The sequence below is a fragment of the Propithecus coquereli genome, unplaced genomic scaffold (assembly GCF_000956105.1).
Source record: "Propithecus coquereli isolate 6110/MARCELLA unplaced genomic scaffold, Pcoq_1.0 Scaffold9, whole genome shotgun sequence".
NCBI lineage: Eukaryota > Metazoa > Chordata > Mammalia > Primates > Indriidae > Propithecus > Propithecus coquereli.
The window spans coordinates 5,731,651-5,752,533 of NW_012155284.1; the positions used below are offsets into that span (position 1 = coordinate 5,731,651).

At 43.7% G+C, this 20,883-nt stretch overlaps 1 protein-coding gene across 4 annotated transcripts; it reads left to right on the forward strand.

Annotated features, from left to right (window-relative positions):
* The first annotated feature begins 369 nt into the window (after positions 1-369).
* ZBED3 (zinc finger, BED-type containing 3) lies at positions 370-12,679 on the forward strand. 4 transcript variants are annotated; one of them, XM_012664636.1, is made up of 4 exons: positions 493-811; positions 3,317-3,494; positions 7,674-7,810; positions 8,517-12,679. In XM_012664636.1, the coding sequence occupies exon 4, from the start codon at positions 8,527-8,529 to the stop codon at positions 9,166-9,168; it is 642 nt and encodes a 213-aa protein (XP_012520090.1). In that variant the 5' UTR covers positions 493-811; positions 3,317-3,494; positions 7,674-7,810; positions 8,517-8,526; the 3' UTR covers positions 9,169-12,679. The 4 variants fall into 4 exon arrangements, with proteins under 4 accessions (XP_012520091.1, XP_012520090.1, XP_012520089.1 ...); XM_012664637.1 differs by lacking the exons at positions 493-811; positions 3,317-3,494 and adding an exon at positions 370-482; XM_012664635.1 differs by lacking the exon at positions 3,317-3,494.
* The last annotated feature ends 8,204 nt before the right edge of the window (positions 12,680-20,883 follow it).

Below are 20,883 nucleotides of genomic sequence, written 5' to 3' on the forward strand. Positions count from 1 at the left end.
CCAGGAACTTGGCAAGCCACCTGTTAAACGTTTGTAGCTTGAAATCGGCCATGGTGGGAGTATTTACACCACAGAAACAGCAAACACTACAAATCGGGACTTGCCCCTCCTCCCTCGAAGTTGGTTTACCAGCTCACCAGTGAGCATGTCCCAGAAAAGTTGATCTTTCAGCCTGGAGCCTGGGATAATGAAAGCTGGAGGAACAGTGCCAGAGCTACCTGAAGCTGACGTAATTTGCTTCAGAAATGGACCTTTGTTATTGCAAACCGCTGAGACGTAGGGGTTGTTACCTGAGCATAATCTAGCCAAAGCTGACACACCACGCTGGTGTTTTGGTGAACACCAGTGAGCGCTCCCTTTATCTATCTGTCCAGACCTTGGTTGCGGGGATTTCTTCTAACTTGTGACGTCACACGCCTCTAGCCCGAAAGGATCCAAACCGCGCTCAGAGACTCCAGACGGGGAATCCAGGTCTTGGAAGGGTAACGCAAGCTTATGAAACAATAGTTACATTTTAAACAACACTAAACACAAGCCTGTCACTCGCGGACCTGGATGGTTTAAGAGCGACTGCCCCACCGCTTTCGCGTGAAGGCCACAAGCGTCGGTCCCCCTCTGCACCCCCGGATGCGTGAATTGAGCGCTGTGTCTTTAAGGGGGACGCGCGGAGGTTTCCCTCCGGGACAAAATGGAGCCGGGAGGGGCAGCGGCGATCCCGGGTTCCCGGCCCGCCGCGGCCCCCGCCGCGCTCAGCGAGGCCTGGGTGAGTGCGCGCCGCGACACTCGCGGGGCCGGGACAGTGGGACCGCAGGTAAGCCGGCGACCGCCAGCGGGCTGCTCGCGGATGCGTGTGCGCCGGGCGCGGGGCGTGCCCCTCGCGGCTGCCGGCCCCCATGATTCTATTAATAAAAGGGGCACCTGGACCGGGGTTCTGCGCCAAGGCCTTGCTGACGCTCTTTCAGCACCTCGTTTTTGCGCCTTCCCTCCAACCTCCCTTCAACAAGTTCTTCAGAATGTCGAAAACCATCGCCACTCGCCTGCTCTGCTTTTGTTAAAGTTGCCTTTTTGCAGTCTTTTAACCGTGCAAGTGCTGGGCGTCCCGTAGTGGGCTGTTTCTCTAATTAGGAATTTCTTTATGTTTCCCATTTGGGGGGGAAGAAACCGAATGCTAGCCAGATGTGCAAACCAGATTCCCCACCCCACTCCCACCCCTTACCGTATTCGAACAAAAGAATTTTCTGATTATTTTGGAGCATACTGGAGCAGCTTGCTGTAATTTCTTACACTGACCCAGGGTCCACAGTTTATCAAGCGAAGTTATTTTGTCCTCTTTGAAAGCAAAAAATAAGTATTTGCCACTGGTTGAACTTCTAATTAGCCAAGACTGCAAAGATAAGGTGTTTAAGAGAAACTGTTGTAGAAATAGCTTAATAAATTGACATAATTAGGGTAATTATTTCCTGATCTTTTTATTATGAATTACTATTACACATTTTTGGGCCAAGAATAGCTTGAGGCAACCAACAATACAAAGTATACAACAATGTATAAAAAGACCAAGAGCCAAAACTAGGTAATTCTCAACTTAAAAATCTTTGAGTTACAAAAGCCTTCAGAGTAGGGCAGCTTTAAATCCCTTTAATTCATATTAAGTTATGCATTTCTTTTTAGGACTGTATGTATTAAGTAATGCAGGCCTGAAGTAAAGGTCCACTTTAGGGCAGAACACTTTACAATTTTCATTTTTAAAAATGCATTAATAGGGAATGTGCTTCTCTGCCTTTTAGCAAATGGTAGAAATAGCTAACAGTTTGGCTATGATATTTAGGGAACATCTCTGATTTACTAGATAATTCTGTGAGTTCAGTACATTTTTTATAGTCCATAAATAACCTTTTTCTGAGATTTTTCACACTTAACCCTTTATTCCCGAACTCAGGTATCCACATTTTACAGTTTGGAGGCATTGTTACTTGCCTTTTAATTTCATCTAAACCTTCAGCCTGGTGATTCCAAACTAATTTTTCTAATTCTCTGGATCTCTTTATAAATAGATTAATATGTGGCAGTAAATTAACACTTTAACAGAGATAGACAACAGAAGAATGAATTGTGGTTTCCTTGACACTTCAGTTGTTTTAATTATTAAAGTGATTGGTGGATGAAGTACATGAACATGTTTTTAGTGTTTCCACACCCCTCTGTGTGAATTTCACATTAGTGTGAATGTCTCATCTAAGATCCACGTTCAACCAACACATACTTGTTTATATTAATAGCTCTGCCTGGTTAATCCAGCTATAGTGAGTGGCCTTGAGTATGGAAGGACCAATAGATAACAAATAGATAACCAATAACAAATAATTCATTTGTTATTTCCTTTTGAGAACATTGCCTGGTTCTTTGGCCTTTAGCCTGCCTAATATTTTTTATGTGTATAAGCATAAGCGTAAAATAATAAAATTAACTTTTGTGGGTAGTTTATAGAATGAATTTCAATGTTACAGTCATACTTTGTGTATATGCCTATATTTATGCAAATTATTATTCAGATTTTGATGTCTTTATTCCCTATATTGGTATTCAGAAAGATCATACTGCAGAATCTGGGTTTTAATCTGATAGGTTATCAGAAGAAAAGAACTTCTTCAGAAATAGACAGAAATGGTGAGAAAATGCGAATGTATTATCTTCCACAGGCTTAAACTTCTTATCACTCCTTCTAGATAATGGATACTCAAATGTATTAATAATTTGGCCACAGGAGAGTTCAGAGGCATGGTACTAACAATACTACTCTTTCCCCTTTCTTGAAATATCTAAAATATGCATTTGTTTTTTCAGTTTTTTTGTGAAATTGGACTATAAAATTTCCACTGTTAAATTCATTTCAATTCATGCTAGCAGTGCTTTTATTTAGTTTCAAAAAATCTTATTTTAAAATAGGAGCTTGGAAGCCTAGTTATAAAACTGAAGAACTGGAACTTTATTTGAGTCAAGTACCAAGCTGGGCACAGTGGATGACGCCTATAATCCTAGCTACTCAGGAGGTTGAGTCAGGAGGATCACATTAGCCAAGGAGTCTGAGGCTACAGTGAGCTATGGTGTCACCACTGCACTCCAGCATGGGTGACAGAGTGAGGCGCTGTCTCTTTAAAAAAAAAAAAAAAAATAGAGTCAAATACTAAAGGTAATGTGTTTTGGGGTGGAACCCTGTGGGAGGGGAAGGGAAGGGATGCTGACTGGTATGAACTTTTGTGTTGGGGCCCCAAGGCCTCAACACCAAGGAGCTGTCCCCTGTCCATCCCTTCCGCAGCGTGGAGATCATGGGGTGGAATTCACCCTAATGAGTGAACACTGATCGGACTTTTACCACGGCTATCAGAATTACTGTTGGAAGCATCGCTTTGCCCACCAGACGGTGAGCTTACTGAAGGCCGAGACTATGTGGTACTCCTCTGGGAATGCTCAGCAGCAAGCATGTGCCTGAGCAGGTGCGCGATGAGCATTCGAATGAAAGAGTTAGCTGGAGTGAACGGATGTAAGAAAAATAATCACGTTCATTGACACCTTTCTGGAAGTTCAGGAAAATGTTTAAGGAAAAACTAAGGGAGCTCTTATTTTTCATTTTCTTCTTCTTAGCTAACCATGCAATTAATGATACGCATTTGTATTGGGTACTTGGTAAGGAAGAAATACGTATCACAGGGCTTCAGCTAATGAAACTTCCCCATTATCTTCTTTTACCTGTGTGGTAAGCAGCCTATTTTGCATGAAGAGCAATTCAGGAAATGAAAAGAAATTTGGGGGGTTAGGGTCTTGGATTCTTTTTAATTTGCATTTTGTATTCAAACATCCCCAAGGGGATCCTTCCAACTTAGACAACCTACTCTATTGACTAATAGAACGTCAAAGAGAAAAATAGCACTGCCTTTTAGCACTAAAATCTTAATGTGAGCATGTCTGAACAGTAAATATTTGTAGCTTCTTTTTTGTTCTTGCCTTGACTTTATATAGCACTACAGAGTCCAAAACTGAGATCATTTGCATTATCTAACTTCAGCCACCTGTTTATAGAGGCAAATACTCTTATTTCCCTTGACAGATGGGGAGATTGAGACTCAGGTGAGCAAGGGCTAAGAAACAGAATCGGGTTCATATCATTTAATGCAGCATCCCAAGTGTCTCCCCTGTGCCGGGGAGATGAACATGATGAGCTCCTCTCCTGTGGGTGCAAAATCTCCTGCTTGTACAGGGCACAGCAAACCACCTGACCCTGAGCAACCCCACACGCTGGGTTTCCTCCAGGGTCCGATGGCAGCTTCTATGCATGTAGATTTCTGAGTAGCCCAGCAGTGGGCTTCCCTGGGAGAGTGTCCCCTCCAGCTCCATAGTTAATGCTGGGCTGGCCCTGCCTGAGGAGCCAAGGGTTGTCTTATAAAATTATTTTTTATTTATGTATAGATCCTGCAATATACACACTCTACCTAAATGCATACAAATGACCACATGCACGCTTTTAATACCTCTTTTCTTTTGCTTTTGTATTTACCTTTTCCCCTTCTCCCTCCTTTCATATCAGCTACCATTGCCTCAAACCATAGTATCTCCTTCTTTTTCTTCATCTGTATCTATTTCTATATATCTCCTATACAGATCTGTATATTATTTAATAATAGTGGGATCATATTACACACTCTTCCACATCTTGCTTTTCTCCCTGAACAGTTACTCCAGAAATCCTTCTGGGACGGCGGACAGAGCTTCATTCCATCCTTTTTAATGACTGCACAATATTCCATGGTGTGGACATGTATTCAGCCATTCGCCTGCTTGCAGGCATTCCCTCGTTTCCAGTTTTTTGCCATTCTAAATGATGCTGTGATAAACATCCTAATGCATATGACATTTGTACTGGTGCCTTTAGTTCTACAGAAGAAATCCCCAGGAGTGGAATCTCAGGTTACTCCTGTTTTTAATTAATACAGAAATTACCAGATTGCTTTCCTTAAAGCCATCCCATCTTCACCAGTAATGCATGAATGTGCCCTTTTCTCTGCCTTCCTTCTTGCTTTGGCTGTTAGACCTCTTCATTTTTGTTAGTATGATGGATGTAAAATGATATTGTATTCTTACTTTAATAGCATTTCTCTGAATATAAGTGATGTCTTGCATCTTTTCACAAATTTCCTGGTCATTTGAGTTTGTTCTTAGATCATTTGCCTACTCCTATTTCTTGTCTATTTTTCCATTGGGTTGTTTTTTGTTTTTTGTTTTTTTCTTGCCAGTTTTTAAGAGCTCTTTGTGTGTTATGGTTGTGGCTGAAGAGTCTGAAGAGACTTGCTTCAGACTTTTGCATCTTCCAAGCAAGATGATTGAATCTTCCCCTCTGCACCAGAGGGGCAGTGGAAATGAGCTCAGGGCTTGTTCAGCAGAGCTAGGCAGGCATTATGACCTGTGGCCACGCTTTAGATACTGAGTCTGAACAGAAGATTGTATTGAGCCAGAATATAGCTGAGTGTGGAGGACTGAGAAGGTGAGGCAGTTCTGTACTGTGCTGCCTTCCACTGGTTAAGACCTCCGAAAGTGAAGGGCTGGCCAGGCAGAGGATGTCCCTCTGCCACCCTCAGAGGGGCAGCGCTGTGCTGGCCAACATTTGTGTTGCTGCTTGTCCCTCGCTCAGGTGAGGCTTTGCACCAAGGGACAAAGATTAAGACATCAAAATCAGTGCTTCTCATCCTTGTGCCCACCTTTACTCATAACAGATGGCATTCACCTGTGTGACATTCCTCTGGGCCTTCCAGATTTTAAAGAAACCCAGAGACAACTTTCAGGGAGGTAAAAAGTTTGGCAGTGATGGGTCACCTCCGGCACTGTTAGGGGCACATCAGTAATAACGACTCTCAGACTTGGCACAGGTACGAGAATCTGCAGATTATGTGGAATTTTCAACCCCAGCTCAACAAAGCATATCAGGATGCAAAGCAATAGTCTGTGATATTATAGGAAAACTTTAAATCTCTTTTGATTTATAAAATCAATCATAAGAATTCATTATCATAGTCACTCCACTTTTGTCTATGTCCAGTAATAAAAAGGGAACTGTGAGAAGATCACCTTCAATGTAGAAGGAAATGGAATTCTAAAAAAAGAAAAAAGTATAGGAAAAATTTAGGTAAAGTTGGATAATTAAAAACATTTCTGGCTGGGTACAGTGGCTCACACCTGTAATCCTAGCACTCTGGGAGGCTGAGGTGGGAGGATTGCTTGAGGTCAGTTCAAGATCAGCCTGAGCAAGAGTGAGACCCCACCTCTACCAAAAATAGAAAAAATTAGCTGGATGTGGTGGCACATGCCTGTAGTCCCCGCTACTCGGGAGGCTGAGGCAGGAGGATCACTTGAGCCTAGGAGTTTGAGGTTGCCATGAGCTGTGATGATGCCACTGTACTCCAGCCAGAGTGACACTGTCTGAAAAACAAAACGTTTCTATGACGAAAATCTTGTTCTGTTTACTAACTATAATGTTACATAACCAAAATATTTACTGACCATAAAAATGTTCCTCTTGAAGGTGGTTTGTAACTCCTTATCCCACCTATCTCTACTTTTGGGACTTCAGCAATTTAATAAATCTCTTAAGGGGAAATGTAGCTTTTAATTTGTAAAGACTTCTTAAACTAATTAATCATCATGAATAACTGTCATGAATAATTATTCTGATACATGCCTGTCTGTCAGAAGATATGTAAATAGACATTTTTTTTTATTAGAAGAGGCAAGATACTTGTCTTTTTGGATGATTCTGGTAGATTTGTTATCTTTTTTTTAAATGAGAAATACGTTGAATGTCATGCCTGATCCTGAGTGGACTTGCTTGGTGGGAAAAAGATTGGGTTTAGAAAATTGTAGTACAGTTGTAACAAGACTATTAGCAATTGAATTAAACACTTAACACTAAATGCTAGTGTTGTTATAGCAGCTTATTTTTCCTGTTCTCATCTTTGTCTCGAGTCATTCCTAGTTGTTTTCAACAAGACAGATTCTGGAACTTTATCATCTTCACTTTTGCGGGTTCAAGACCTGACAGTACGCGCAAGCATTGGCTATCTCACTGTGCCTGGCCTTGGCCTCGATTTCGTCCCGGAGATGAGTTCTCAGAAGAGCTCAAGGAGTTTGTCATGTGTTCTCTTCTTATTGTTTTTCACTTTGAAAGCAAATTTGTCTAGAGTCACACATTTGGTCCTTTGTGAACTTATTTCCTAAAGAATAAACTTCACCTTTTGCTATACTCCCTGTTTTGGGATGGGTTATTGCAGTAGTGAGTTGTTTTCCTAATAGAAAAGACTTTGCAGTGATAGTCATCGTATTATATTTGGGTGCCTTTAACAAAGGGATATTGTGTTGGGAAAAAAAACATTTGTTTTATTTATTTTTCTTCCTTAGTTAAAAGTATTGAGCAAGCTTTGTATCTTGCAACTATGTAGAGGGGGATGTTCAGATGAGCAATAAAGCAAGCTAATTTTATTTGTTTTATGCCTTGGGTATCTATAAAAGGGCCAGAAAAAACGAACACCAGAGAGACATGGCACTAGTAGTATTTCTAGTATCTATCTTTAAGGCTGTTTGAATGAATTTCTTTTACTAGGCTGCCTGTCCTCTGAATTTCCTCCTAGCACCCTGGATGATCCGTCAGACCTCAGGAGTCATGCTGCATGGTTTCTACTCCTGGCACTTGGGTTGGTTGGAAACCTTGAGGCAATGACAGGGACCCCCCAAGGTCCTTGGGCCACGCCCAACATCTAATTTAAAGGTAAAAGTTGAGTATGCTGCTTTGTATATTGCTGTTTCCTAAATGTGCATATTTCTAAAACATTTTAATGCTTTCAGTACAGCCAATTTTCTCATAAGTAGATTGTTTTTTATAATGATAAAAACAGATATTTTATCTTGAAAAAAGTAGTCATTGAAAAGCTTTTTAAAAGGCTGTTCACCACAGGCATTTTTGTCCCTTTAGTTTTTAAGAAACAAAATTTTCTTCATTCTCAAAGCTTTATTTTTGCTCGTTTTGAAAGTGTGCTCTGCAACACGCAGAGAAGACTACAGAAGGAAGCCTCGCTCCTACTCTGAAGGGAAGACACGGTAACTTTTTTTTTTAAAGAAAGCGAAGGAGACTAGTTAAAACGAATCTATAGATACAGCACTTATTTAGCTAGTTCTTTCTGTTCCAGAAGGGTAGGCTCCCACTACTAGTATGAATACTTGTTACTCTGGGACCTTCTTGATTTTGAAGAGAATTCCTAGTGTAGGAAGGGCTAGACATTTTTTACTTTTTTTTTCTGAGGAATCAACACTGAATTTTAAGAAGGAAACCCAGACATCTACCCAAACTAACTATGGGATTTTTATCGGTAATCAAATCGAGGGAGGCATGGTTTCTTCATAGGCTAACGGCAGCCACAGGAGGTGTGTGTAGTAACTATAATCATCATCTCCCTCTTCTTCCCGTGGGTATGCAGGCGCTGCAGAATGCGGAGTGAAGAGCTGGCGGGGTCCATGGAGAGCCGCGGGCCGAGTCCGGGGCTGGCGCCGGCGCCTCCCGGCCGCCTAGGGGCGCTGTACTCCGAGGCCTGGGGGTACTTCCATCTGGCGCCCGCGGGCCCGGGGCACGCGTCGGGCCACTGGGCCACGTGCCGCCTGTGCGGGCAGCAGGTGGGCCGCGGCCCGGGCTTCCACGCGGGGACCTCGGCGCTGTGGAGGCACCTGAAGAGCGCGCACCGGCGGGAGCTGGAGGGGAGCGGTGCCCGTCGCTCGCCGCCCTGCCCTGCCACGGCCGCCGAGGGCGACTGGGCGCGCCTGCTGGAGCAGATGGGCGCGCTGGCCGTGCGCGGCAGCCGGCGCGAGCGGGAGCTGGAGCGGCGCGAGGCGGCCGTGGAGCAGGGCGAGCGCGCCCTGGAGCGGCGGCGGCGGGCGCTGCAGGAGGAGGAGCGCGCCGTGGCCCAGGCGCGCCGCGAGCTCCAGGCCGAGCGGGAGGCCCTGCAGGCGCGGCTGCGGGAGGTGAGCCGCCGAGAGGGCGCGCTGGGCTGGGCCGCTGCCTCGCCACCCGCGCCTCTCAAAGAGGACCCCGAGGGCGACAGGGACGGCTGCATCATCACGAAGGTCCTCCTGTAGGGGTTTGGCCACTGCCGCCATCCCACGCCTGCGCTCCTCCAAGTGTGGGCCGCGGGCCAGGCACCTCTCAGCCTCCCCTGGCACAGAATCCAGGCCCGCTGCCCCTGCAGACTCGGAAGCTCCAAATGTGGGGCCTCCACCCGATGCTGACCTTCAGTGTGAGATGCACTTCGGAGGCCAGAGCAGAATTCAAAAATGGCGTCCTCAGTGGGGTCATCTGTAGTACCTGGTTGGCCTTCCGTGGGCATGCGTGCAGGGGACGTGGTGGGACACGGGAAACCTGAGTGCTCCAGCAGTCCCATGAACCCAGAGCACCCGGTGCCAAGGCCACTTAGGGATGGGAACCTGAACCTGGCGATTCTGAAAGGGCAGAAGCTTCTTTCCACACCTAAGACTTACCACCCCGTGTGCCTATACCCCAGGCGGCCCAAGGTGGAGGGTGCATGGTAATGCGGATAAAGCTGTTGACCCGAAGGAGTCTTGACTCATTTCCTAATGCATAATCTGCCCAGCACCAAGTTCCGAAAAGGGGACCTTGAGTTTCTGTAACTGCTCTTTACCCGTCATCGCTAGAGCCTCACGGGCAGTCCCGGAGAGCCCCTCGTTTTACTCCCCTCCTCCCACGTTGCCCAGCCAATACCAGGTGCCCCGTCTCGCCGCAGCCATCGTGCCCTCGGTTCAGACCCACGGGCAGGTGTGTACGTTTCTCCTCTTTCAGTCATGACATCTGCTTCCTTGCTAGCAAGACATCACCTCATCCCCTTGTCACTAGGAAGGCTGGTTCCGTCCCCACGTCTTCACAGTCCTCGCTTCTGGGCCAAAGGAGAAAGCCTCCCTCCCACCTAAGGGCCACATCTTCCTGTCATGTCTTCATCCCATTCCTCTTCGTCATTTACTGGGTCTTTGCTCCATTAGTGTTCCTCCTCTCTCTGTCTCATTCCCTCCCTTTCCCCAGGCTCTTCTCCCTGGGCAATGCCGTCTCCCTTGTAGTGAAAAGAAAGATTCAGCCCAAAAGGGTCAGGTAGTCCCTGCTGCCTACACTTCCCAGTGTTTACTCCTTCACTCCTGGTCAGCTTTCCATGCTACACCGGACACTTTTGAAGCCACCACAATCTCCTAATGACCAAATATGATGATTTATTTTCAACCTTCATTTTGCTTAATCTGGGAGATGGACCATACTTTTACTCCACAGAATTCTTTTTCCTGATGTATACTGCTTCCCAGCTTTTCCTCTGTCCTCCTTTTTTCTCATTTTTTAATATCGATAAAATCCAAGTATCCAGAAAAAGTTGAAAGACTAGTACAATGAATACCCAGATACATACCCTCTGCCCAGATTGAACAATTGTTAAGGTTTTGCCATATTTACTTTTCCTTCACCCCACGCGTGGATGTATATAATGACATTTCACCCTTAAGTATTTCAGCATATATTTCCTAAGAACAAAGACATTGTTCTAGATGATTATAGTATGATTATTGTACCTAGGAATATAATCAAAAGCCTCTAATATAGCATCCTTAATCAAAATTCAGTAATTGTCTCAAGAACATCTTTTTTTTTTTTAAACCAAGCCCAATCAAGGTTCATACATTACTTTTGGTTATGACTCTCAGTCTCTTTAGTCTAGAACAACCCCCTTAAATTTTTCCCCATGATACTCACTTTTTGAAGCATCCAGGCCAGCTGTCTTATCGAATGTCCTATATTCTGGATTCGTCTGATTGTTTCTTTGGGCCAATTTCTACACTCTTGGCTCATCTCCCTGTAGAGCTACGATAATTTTTTCTGTGCCAGGGAATCCTGAATATCTCTAGCCTTGAGTGTCCTCCCTGGGTCTGGTCCTTCATGTCCAACCCCCTGCTGCATGTCTCCACCCCGCTTGCATATCCTGCCTCTGAAATGGAAGGGGCAACTTTCTTCAACCCTGCATCCTACCTTTCACCTGGCAACATTCACAGGGCTCTCACAATTATTAGGTACATACCACACACTGTGCGGGTATTCTCTCACTTTACTCTCACAGCCTGCTTTGTAGCTAAAGAAACTAAGCTAGAGAGGGGTTAAGGATGAAGTCACAGCTGGGGAGTAGTAGAGGTAGGATCCAAATGCAGTCAGTCTACCCCCAGATGCCGTGTTCCTAGCTACTGTACTGCCTCCGGAGAGCTCTGCTTCCCTTACTACTGAGGCACCTCAGCTGTTTCCCTCTTAACCCCAGCTGAGTAATTCCCGTTAGTGGAATTAACTGAAATTAGTAACATTAGCATTTACTGAGTTCACTATGTGTCAGAGCTGTGCTAAATGCTTTCCAAGAATAATTACCTGCCACGCAGCAACCTCCTGACTTAGGTGCTGTGCCCACTTTGTAGATGAGACAGGTTTGGGGAGTTAAGAAACGTCTTCAGAGAGACAGCTGTGAAGAGGCAGAGTGGGATTTGAACTCTTCTCACTAAATCCTAGGCACCTGCACTACTAAGCCTATTGCTACAAAATATTGTACCTGCCAAGCTCAAGCCCCATTTATCATCCATCCTGGATTCATCTTCCCATCCTTGTCTTCCCCTATCACCCCCTACCTGACACACAGCTTGGCCAAAGACAAGGAATTGTCCTGAGCCACCACTGATTACTTGTATCACTTTTCCTGCTCAAAAGCCCCCAAAGTCACCCCTCACCTACTTACTATAGTACAAGCTATGCCTTTGTGGCCCAGCATTCAAGTTCCTCCCTTTCCCCTGTGCCAGTCTTATTGTCCGCTCCCCTATGTACACTGTATGCTCCAGCCACATTGGACTCTTCTTCCTGACATGTTCTGGTGGTTGGCATTTCTGTACCTCTTAAAAAGCCCCTTCAATCTCCTTGAGTACAAAAAATCCTACCCATTTTCTGAGAGCATGAAGCTTTCCTTGATTTCTCATTTCAGGGCATTTCCTTACTTCTCTGGACTCCTAGCATTTTGTATCTCACAACCCTCGGAGCAGGCCATCTAGCATATGGCTATGTGGGTTTCTGTCTTATTTTCCCACCAGACCCCAAGCTCTGGGGGGTAACTCATTCATCCTCCCCTCACAGTGCCTTGCATACAATGGGTGCTCAATCAATATTTGAGGCAATGAACCCATTCAATGTGTTCAAGATTTTTACAAGTTAGTTTTCTGTAATTATGTAATTCTTCATTTATCTTTAATTCTCTGAGTGAAATTCATAACAAAAGCCCACAGAGAAATAACTAATAATTTTTTAAAGCTGTTTCGTCAATAAAGATTTAATTTAATAAGGTTCAGTTTTGGGTTGTTCAGCTATTGTAGCATTTGTAAAACTTTTTTTTTTTCTTAATACAAGTAACACAAATATATTACCCCAGTCTAGGAAGAAGAGCAGAAAAAAAATCCCCCCAAATCCAATCATCTTAATAAAATTGCTTTTAACACTTTAACGTAGTGCTCGCTTTTGCAGCACATACACTAAAATTGGAACGACACAGAGAAGATTAGCATGGCCCCTGCTCAAGGATAACACGCAAATTTGTGAAGCATTCCATATTCTTTTATCAAAAAGACGCTTGCACTAGAGTGTTTATTGCAGCACAAGTCACAATTGCAATGATGTGGAATCAGCCCAAGTGCCCATCAATTCATGAGTGTATTAAGAAAATAAAATGTGGTGTATATACACCCTGGAGTACTACTCAGCCATAAAAAATGAATTAATGCCTTTTGCAACAATCTGGATGGAGACTATCTTCCTAAGTGAAACATCGCAAGAATGGAAAAACAAACACCACTTGTACTATTAAATTGGAACTAACCAATCAGCACTCATGTGCACAGATGGAAGTAAAACTCAACAGAAATCATGCAGGTGGGAGGGGGATGGAAGGGATGGGTGAAATCATACCTAACGGGTACAATGTACACTATCTGGGTGATGGGAACACTTATAACTTTGACTTAAGCAGCACAAAAGCAATCCATGTAACCAAAACATTTGTACCCCTGTAATATTCGGCAATAAAAAAAATTAAAAAACAAAAATAAAAAAATAAACTCATAAAAACATTTTAATGTATTTTTTGTCTTTTACAATTTTTATATTACTCTAATAGTATTATAAGTAATGTCTACAGAGACATACCTGTGAAGAAGCCGAGTGAGATTTGAACTCCACTCTTACTAAGTATTGGAATTTAATGTCTTTATGTGGATTTGTACGTTGGGCTAAAAGATCTGAATTTGGACTTTTTAGAAGGAAGAAAAGATTTCTATATATGTTACTTTTCTATTTAACCAATTGTTAGAACAGTTAAAATAAAGATTTAGAGTCTTAACCGCTCTCAAGAAAGATGGCTAATGGGAGCCTGAGGCCTGTGCAGGGGACAGGTGAGAACAGTTAGCCTGAGTGCTGAGTGCTGGTTGCGGGAGTTAAGGGAAGAGGTTTTACCTTCTGATTTATACACTTGTGCACTGTTGTAATTTTTTATACTAAGCATGAATTATTTTTATACTAAAAAATAAAATTATCTTCCTTTTGCAAACAATCCTCTGTCGGCATTTAGCTTCCTTAGTTAAAATAAAACCTCCAACACAAGCATGTATATAATCCCCACTTCCAGAAAAGCCTAGAAAGAAATGTAGCCAATGGCCTTGTCCAATCCAAGGCCATTATTGGACAGAGGAGGAAGGAGTCTTAGAGTGACTTGTCCACTCTCAGGAGACAGTGGCTGTGGTGAGCCACCCCGACGCCAGCCTTCTCAACAGATATACTGCCTCTTTGGCCTTGAGGGCTCCTGCGTGCTCACCTGGCAACGCACAAAGGCCATCAGCATCCTGATGTCAGCTAAGAGGCGGGATTTGAGGGTGCAGAAGGGAGTTCAGGTGATTGAATTGGCCTCTCACAGAGAGTTGCCACTGCTAATTGGTGAGCCCGACACACCTTGCCTGTTATCGGCATGGTTTCCCCGATTTACGTGATTGGGCTTGCTGACGGCACCCTCCATGCTGCCTTTGAGAGCCGTGCAGGCAATGGTGAGGTGGATGGCTGGAACTGGGATGCAGACTGTAACCCTGCAACTCGACTCCTTAATGACTGCTGTGATGTAAAGTGACTTCTTGATGTTGAAATCTGGCAGGGAAGAGGGAGTGGGAAAAGCAAGGTAATGACAAGCAAACTTGAAATGGCTAGGGCCCATCAAGCCCCTAAGCTCTCAGTTTGGAGGCTAGAGAGGAGGGTGGTATGGTGTCGGCTGAGTTTCCACTTTAGATAGCTGTCCATGTCCTTAACATCTCAGAACGGATTCATAAACACTGAGTTTTTTGTTTTGCTGCCATGGACTCGTTCAGGAAGTCTATTTCTAAAGGTTTGACCTTCTTACCTTTCAGCAACCTGAATCTGCTTCTTTGCCTGTAAAAATGGATGAGGTGATCATTAAGGCCCCTTTTGGCCCTAAAATGCTATGATTACATTAAACACAGTAAAACATCAATCAACATTTTAGTGAATACAGTTGCTGTTTAATTGGCTTTTCTTGTTTACTGCAGATTTAGAAGAAAATGTTAAAAGTCACATCCATGTACTTATTATGAAAAATAATGTACACCAAGTAAGAAATGTGATATACCACTTCATACGACAGTATTAAGGTCCTAATTCTATTAGATTCACTACCTAGAACTATGAATGTGTGCCGCAGTAAGCAGCGCACTCCTGTACTATACTTCTTTCTGCCCTCATAACACCCAGCAGGCAGGGCAGGTACAAATCCATGCTTTACAAATGAGGCCCCAGACTTCAGAAAGGTTGAGTGCCCTGTGGAAGGCCGCACAGCCGGTAAGTAGCAGACTGGAGCGAGAGCCCAATCCATGGGTCCCTTCACATCTGTGGCCGAACAGCTGTGCTTCCTTCAAGTCCTCTCTTCCGGCCACCTCTTCAGCAGTGCTAGGACCTCTGGATCTTGGCCCCAGTGCTCTGCTAACACTTGGGTTGATATTGGCTACTTCCCACCACGAGCTCTAGGGTTGGGGACAGGCCAGCCAGCTTTCCCGGTACTGAGGTTGGCCTTCCTATTAGTTTCCTGCTGCTGCTGTACCAGATTACCACAAACATAGTAACTTAAAACAACACAAATTCATCTTATAGTTTGGCAGGTCAGGAGTCCAAAAGGGATCTCAAAGTGTTGGCCAGCTGTGTTCCTTCCTGAAAGCTCTAGGAGAGAATCTGGTTCTGCCTTTCTCAGCTTCTAGGGACTGCCCACATTCCTTGGCTTGTGTCCCCCTTGCAAGGGGCCAGTCGTGTCTTTCTCACATTTCATTACTCTGCCTCCCTCTTCCACATTGAAAGGTCCTTCTCTTTAGATTAAGGTTACCTAGTTAGCAACCTAATTCTATCTACAGCTTTCATTTCCCCCTCCCCAACTCCGCCACGTAACATTGACAGGTTCCAGGTTTTGGCAGGGCTGGGGGGTATGAGAAAGGGATCTGCCTGGTGGGCGAACCCTCTTGCCCAGAAATTAACACTTCAGTAGGGGTTCACCTGTCTCTCTGCCCAGTGCAGAGTGCTCATGGACTTTTCTGGGACAGATACCTGGAAGGTGGTGTCAGGGATGCCTGTGAAGGAAAATCAGAGGCCTCCACAGAGCTGAGAATGTTTGTAAATGTGTGTGCTAAGATCTGTTGGACTAGGAAGGCTGCATGGTGGTGTGTGAGGAGTTAGTTGACCAAGCCTTTGGAGTCAGATATGAATTAAAGTCTAAGTTTCCAACCACTTATGATAAGGTGTCACCTAGCAACCACACTAACCTTCCTGAAACCCAGTTTATTCATCTGTAAAATGGGGATAATACATGCCTTACAGCAGCAGTCCTTTTTGGCACCAGGGACCAGTTTCACGGAAGACAATTTTCCCACAGCGGGCTGGGTTGGCGGAGCTCAAGCAGTGATGGCAAGCGATGGGGAGCGGCTGTAAAGACGCTCGCTCAACCGCCACTCACCTCCTACTGTGCAGCACCCCCAGTTCCTAAGTTTCGTGGAAGACAATTTTTCCATGGACAGGGGCATGGGGGCTATGGCAGAGCTCTGCAGCCAGGTCCCTAAGAGGCCATGGACCTGGGGGGTTGGGGACCACAGCCTTACAGGGTTGCTGTAAGGAGGAAGATATTATTTAGGGAAATTCTGACATATAGTTTGAACTCAATACCTATGACTTCTGTTTCTCTTATCTGAATGGGAGCTGAAAACCAATCCTAAGAACCCCCAGAAAGCAGGTTCCTTGGGAGAATTCCTGAGAGCAGCTACGTGTAAGCCAGAAAGATTTGCCAAGTCATTCTCCTTCATGATAGAACTATTTTTCTATCGAAACATAAATTTCACACTTTATTTGCCAAATGAGCAGTTTTAGTCAAGAATCAATATGACTTGTGACTACACAGTAATCTGACGACTCTCACAGTGAATATATAAAAACCTATCCACGTAAGTGGTTTTCCCATCAAAGTAGTCACCTTGGACGACTACGGTTATTCCCAAAATGCTTAAAACATTGCTGGAACTCCTCTGTGGCCGTTGGAATCTCTAGCGCGTTCTTTAAAATGTCCTTAAGTTGGCAAATATTCATCTTTCCAGAATAAATTTGGTTTTTAAAAAGAGCTGCCAATTACTCAGAGGCCAGACTGGTGAATATGGTAGATGATTAACCAGATTAACATTTCCAGTTAATAAGGTGAGATTATAATAAAACAATGATAATTATTTTAATGTGACTCATAAATTGGTCTTGATAGTGTTGTATATTAAGGTTAAGTAAAGACAGTATGGTCATGGTAGAGATTAAAGCCCATTTTAGTTGGTTTATGATGTGAATGAATTCAGGTAGCACTGGGAGTCATTATATATTTAAATAGTATTAAATGTTTCTTTTTATGAAAATCTTAATTATGACATTCTCTGAAATCTGATTTCATAGTATTAAAATGAGGCTTTAAGGAAAAACATTAAATGGTAATGAAAGCTTTATTCTTTCAGTATATATTCTCATGGGCTTTTGGTCAAGATAAGTAATGATCAGATGAATGAGCTGGCAACCTTCCTGCCCTCTGAAGTCTACTAGTAATTGGAAGCTAAGTGAAACCTTGTCACGTTTAAATACATTTAATAATATTCCACCAGCTTCTCCCTAACTGGCTTCTGTGTCCTGGGCAATGAAATACCATGGCATTTTAACAACGATGAAGAATTTCCAAAAAGCCATTCTTACTCAGCAAGTAGAGACATTGTTTGCCTTCCTTCATGTTAACTTTCCCAACTGTGTCTGCTCTTCATCCTCCAGGGACTTTTTCATTTGCATTTTCTCCATCAACTCCAGTTTCCAATGATCTGATACATGTTGCTTTTTTCCCCCTGTACAGTCATGCACCACATAACAATGTTTCGGTCTACGACAGACTGCATATACAACAGTGGTCCCATGAGATTATTCCGTATTTTGACTGTACCTTTTCTATGTTTAGATAACACAAATACTGATCATTGTGTTACACTGTGAATTGCCTATTCAGTACAGTAACATGCTGTACAGGTTTGTAGCCTAGAAGCTACAGGTATACCATATAGCTTAGGTGTGTTGTAGGCTACATGGTCTACTTCATCTAGGTTTGTATGAGTACACTGATGTTTGCACAACAAAATTGCCTAACGACGCATTTCTCAGAATACATCCCCATTGTTAAGTGACACATGGCTACTTCAATAATCTATCGCTCAGATTTAGACCTGTAAAACGCAAATGTCTAAGCAGGCACTTATTGTTACCCTCAGGTAATTAGAGGAGATACATAACTAAATTAGGGCCTGCAGTCTCAGGTCTGTTCGTTGCCTATATATCCAAAACTCCCAAAAACATGACTGAAACAATTTTGAAGGCAGCGTTCCCCTAAATAGGTCTGGTTTAGAGACATATCTGAAAAATTTAAAAAACTCCACATCCCCCCCTCACCTCACTCCATCCCAAGAATATTTGCTTTAAAGTTCTGGAATGAACAGAAACTATTTTGGATTAATACTCTACTGGAAACATCAAGGGCTTCATTTTATCACTTTGCCTTCATATTCTACCACATACCGTCTAAAAATAAATGAAAGCTCCATGAAAGGAGGCAGCGAGTCCTGTCTGTTTTGTTCACTGCTGTATCTCTAGTGCCTAGAACAGCGCCTGGCCTGTGCTAAGTGCTTCTTGGCGATTTGCTGAATTAATGTATGCCACTGAAAGATTTTTATATACAAGTATCTGAAATCTAGTTCTTCGAATTGTCCCTGTAGCTCTCCTGCTCCCACAGGGTATTGAGAGCCAGGGTTGGCCTGCTAGATCTCCTATTGTTTCTCCAGATGGCTCCACTTCCAAAGTCATAACATCCACTCCTCCTTTGAGGATGATGAGGGTCATGTACAATACCTTCTATCCTTTCTCACTGTCTACCATCTTTCCAATCTCCTGCTCATTCTCCAATATGAAGAAATCCAGCTCCTGACTCAGTCTTCTTGCCCACACCTATCTCCTATCACCACACTGGGGAATGAAGACGACCCACCCACTTGCTAGTCTCATTGCTCATCCCCTCTGACTTCAATGACAACCATCTCCACTCCCAGGTTCTACTCCACGACTGCACCCTAGTATTGATAGCATGAATAATGGTGCTAATAATCACTAATACCTGAGGGCTTATTATATGCCACACTCTTCTCAGTGCCACACACACCTTATCTCATTTAATCTTCTCCAAAAGCCCGTGAAGACACTTGGGTACAGAGGTTTTAAATAAATTTTTAAAGGTCACTCAGCTCAGAAGTGGTGGAATTTTAATTTGAACCCAGTCAGCCTGTACTCTTAACCATCCCTGAGATGAAAAGAATCAGGATTGAAACCCCAGCCCTGCCACTTGTCACACTTTTTGACCTCAAGCAAAATAAAAACCTCTCGAGCCTCAGTTTTCTAATTCATAAAATAGTGGCAATAATAAAGTATACATTAAGAGCTTAGCACAGTGTCTGACATACCACAAATGTGCATTCCATCCATTCCACCAGCAAATGCTTGAGGCCCTGTGCAGCTCCAACCCTGCGCCAGGTGCTGAAGATATAGCAGTGAATAAGACAGGCAAGTTCCTGCCTTTCAGTATCTGTACAGCCCTTGGTGGGTGCTCAATAAGTACTTGAACCAAACCCTCAGGGAGGTCAATCTACTCTCAAAGAGGTCTCCAGCCTCCACTCTGCCTCTTCAATCAACCAGTTATTCTGCTACAAAGTATTCTAAGGAGGGCCCTTTCCTGATTAAAATCCTTCAGTGGATTCCTCATTGCCTCAGAGATAAAATCCTTAATTTCTTAATTATGTAAATTTAACACAATAGGCGAGAATACCAAAAGGCAAGTGACTCAGTTTTTTTCCCCCTTTTTTTGTAATGAAAGCTTTTCTTCATATGAAACCTATTTGGAAGCTTGACTTGTAAACCAGATCGGTGTAGGCCAATTGTGGTTAAGAGCACAAGAACTGGAATCACCAGTTTGGCATCCTGACCCCTCCCCACTCCCATCACGCACAGCTGCAACACCTAAGCCAATACTAGGGTTCTGTGAGAGTTTGAAAAGCTAATTGTAGGACACAGCTGATTATGGTTATGAAATCAATTGCTTCACAATTTAACCAACTCCCTGGTCCCCTCGATAATCTGGCAGTTACCTACCTGATCATTCGATATCCATTGTCCCCCTTCTGCATCCCCTTCTGCTTTGTTCATGGCAGCATGCTCAGCCCCAGGTGATGGTTCACGATTGGCTTAAGCCAACTGTGACCATCCTGTTGCCTACTTTTATAGCTTTCCTTCTACGCATGGGTAGCCATGCCACCTGGTTCTGATGACCTTAAGGCGGAGTCAACTGTGAGAGCTTCCGAGTAAGTTTTTGTTTTCCTAATAAAAGAACTAACACTATGCGCTGCTCTTTCCCCTTTCTTCCTGTTTTAGACATGAATACGATGTCTAGAGTTTCAAGTCATTTTGCAACTACGAGGCCATCAGCCAACACTAAGACTAGTGAAGCAGAGGGGCAGAAGAGAAAGCCTGGCCTCTGAAACACAAAGACACATAGGTAAAAACTGCCTCACTTTAAAGAATCCTAATGTATTTCCACTGTAAAGTCTGAAAAAGTAAAATGCAACGTTTTGAATTAAAGATTCAGGGAAGAGATATAAGTGATGCCCTACAAAAAGCAGCAGCACACTTAGAATGAGATGTTGGGGAAAATACTTTCAGTGCTCCTGAGACTGTCTTCAGGTGTTGGGTCCACAAGTGCTTTCTGGCCCCTTGCCACACACATTCCTCTGTCCTGCAACCTTACAGGACAGCCTTTGTACACAATCTCTGACACCTCCTGCTTTCCCTTGAGATTTCTATCTTCTTTTGCCTGCTCTTTGAAAATATGCCAAATTAATAATCTTTTACATGAAAAGTCAGACGGTTTTTGATTTGGGTTAACAATAACTTTTCATAAGTTCATGACTAAAATAAAAATAAAACACAAGAAGTAAGGCCGGGTGCGGTGGTTCACGCCTGTAATCCTAGCTCTCTGGAAGGCCGAGGTGGGCGGATTGTTTGAGCTCAGGAGTTCGAAACCAGCCTGAGCAAGAGCGAGACCCCCGTCTCTACTAAAAATAGAAAGAAATTAA

Bases quoted from the DNA above. Each gene is read 5' to 3' on its own strand.
- ZBED3 (XM_012664637.1), top strand. From the start codon at position 8,527: ATGCGGAGTGAAGAGCTGGCGGGGTCCATGGAGAGCCGCGGGCCGAGT.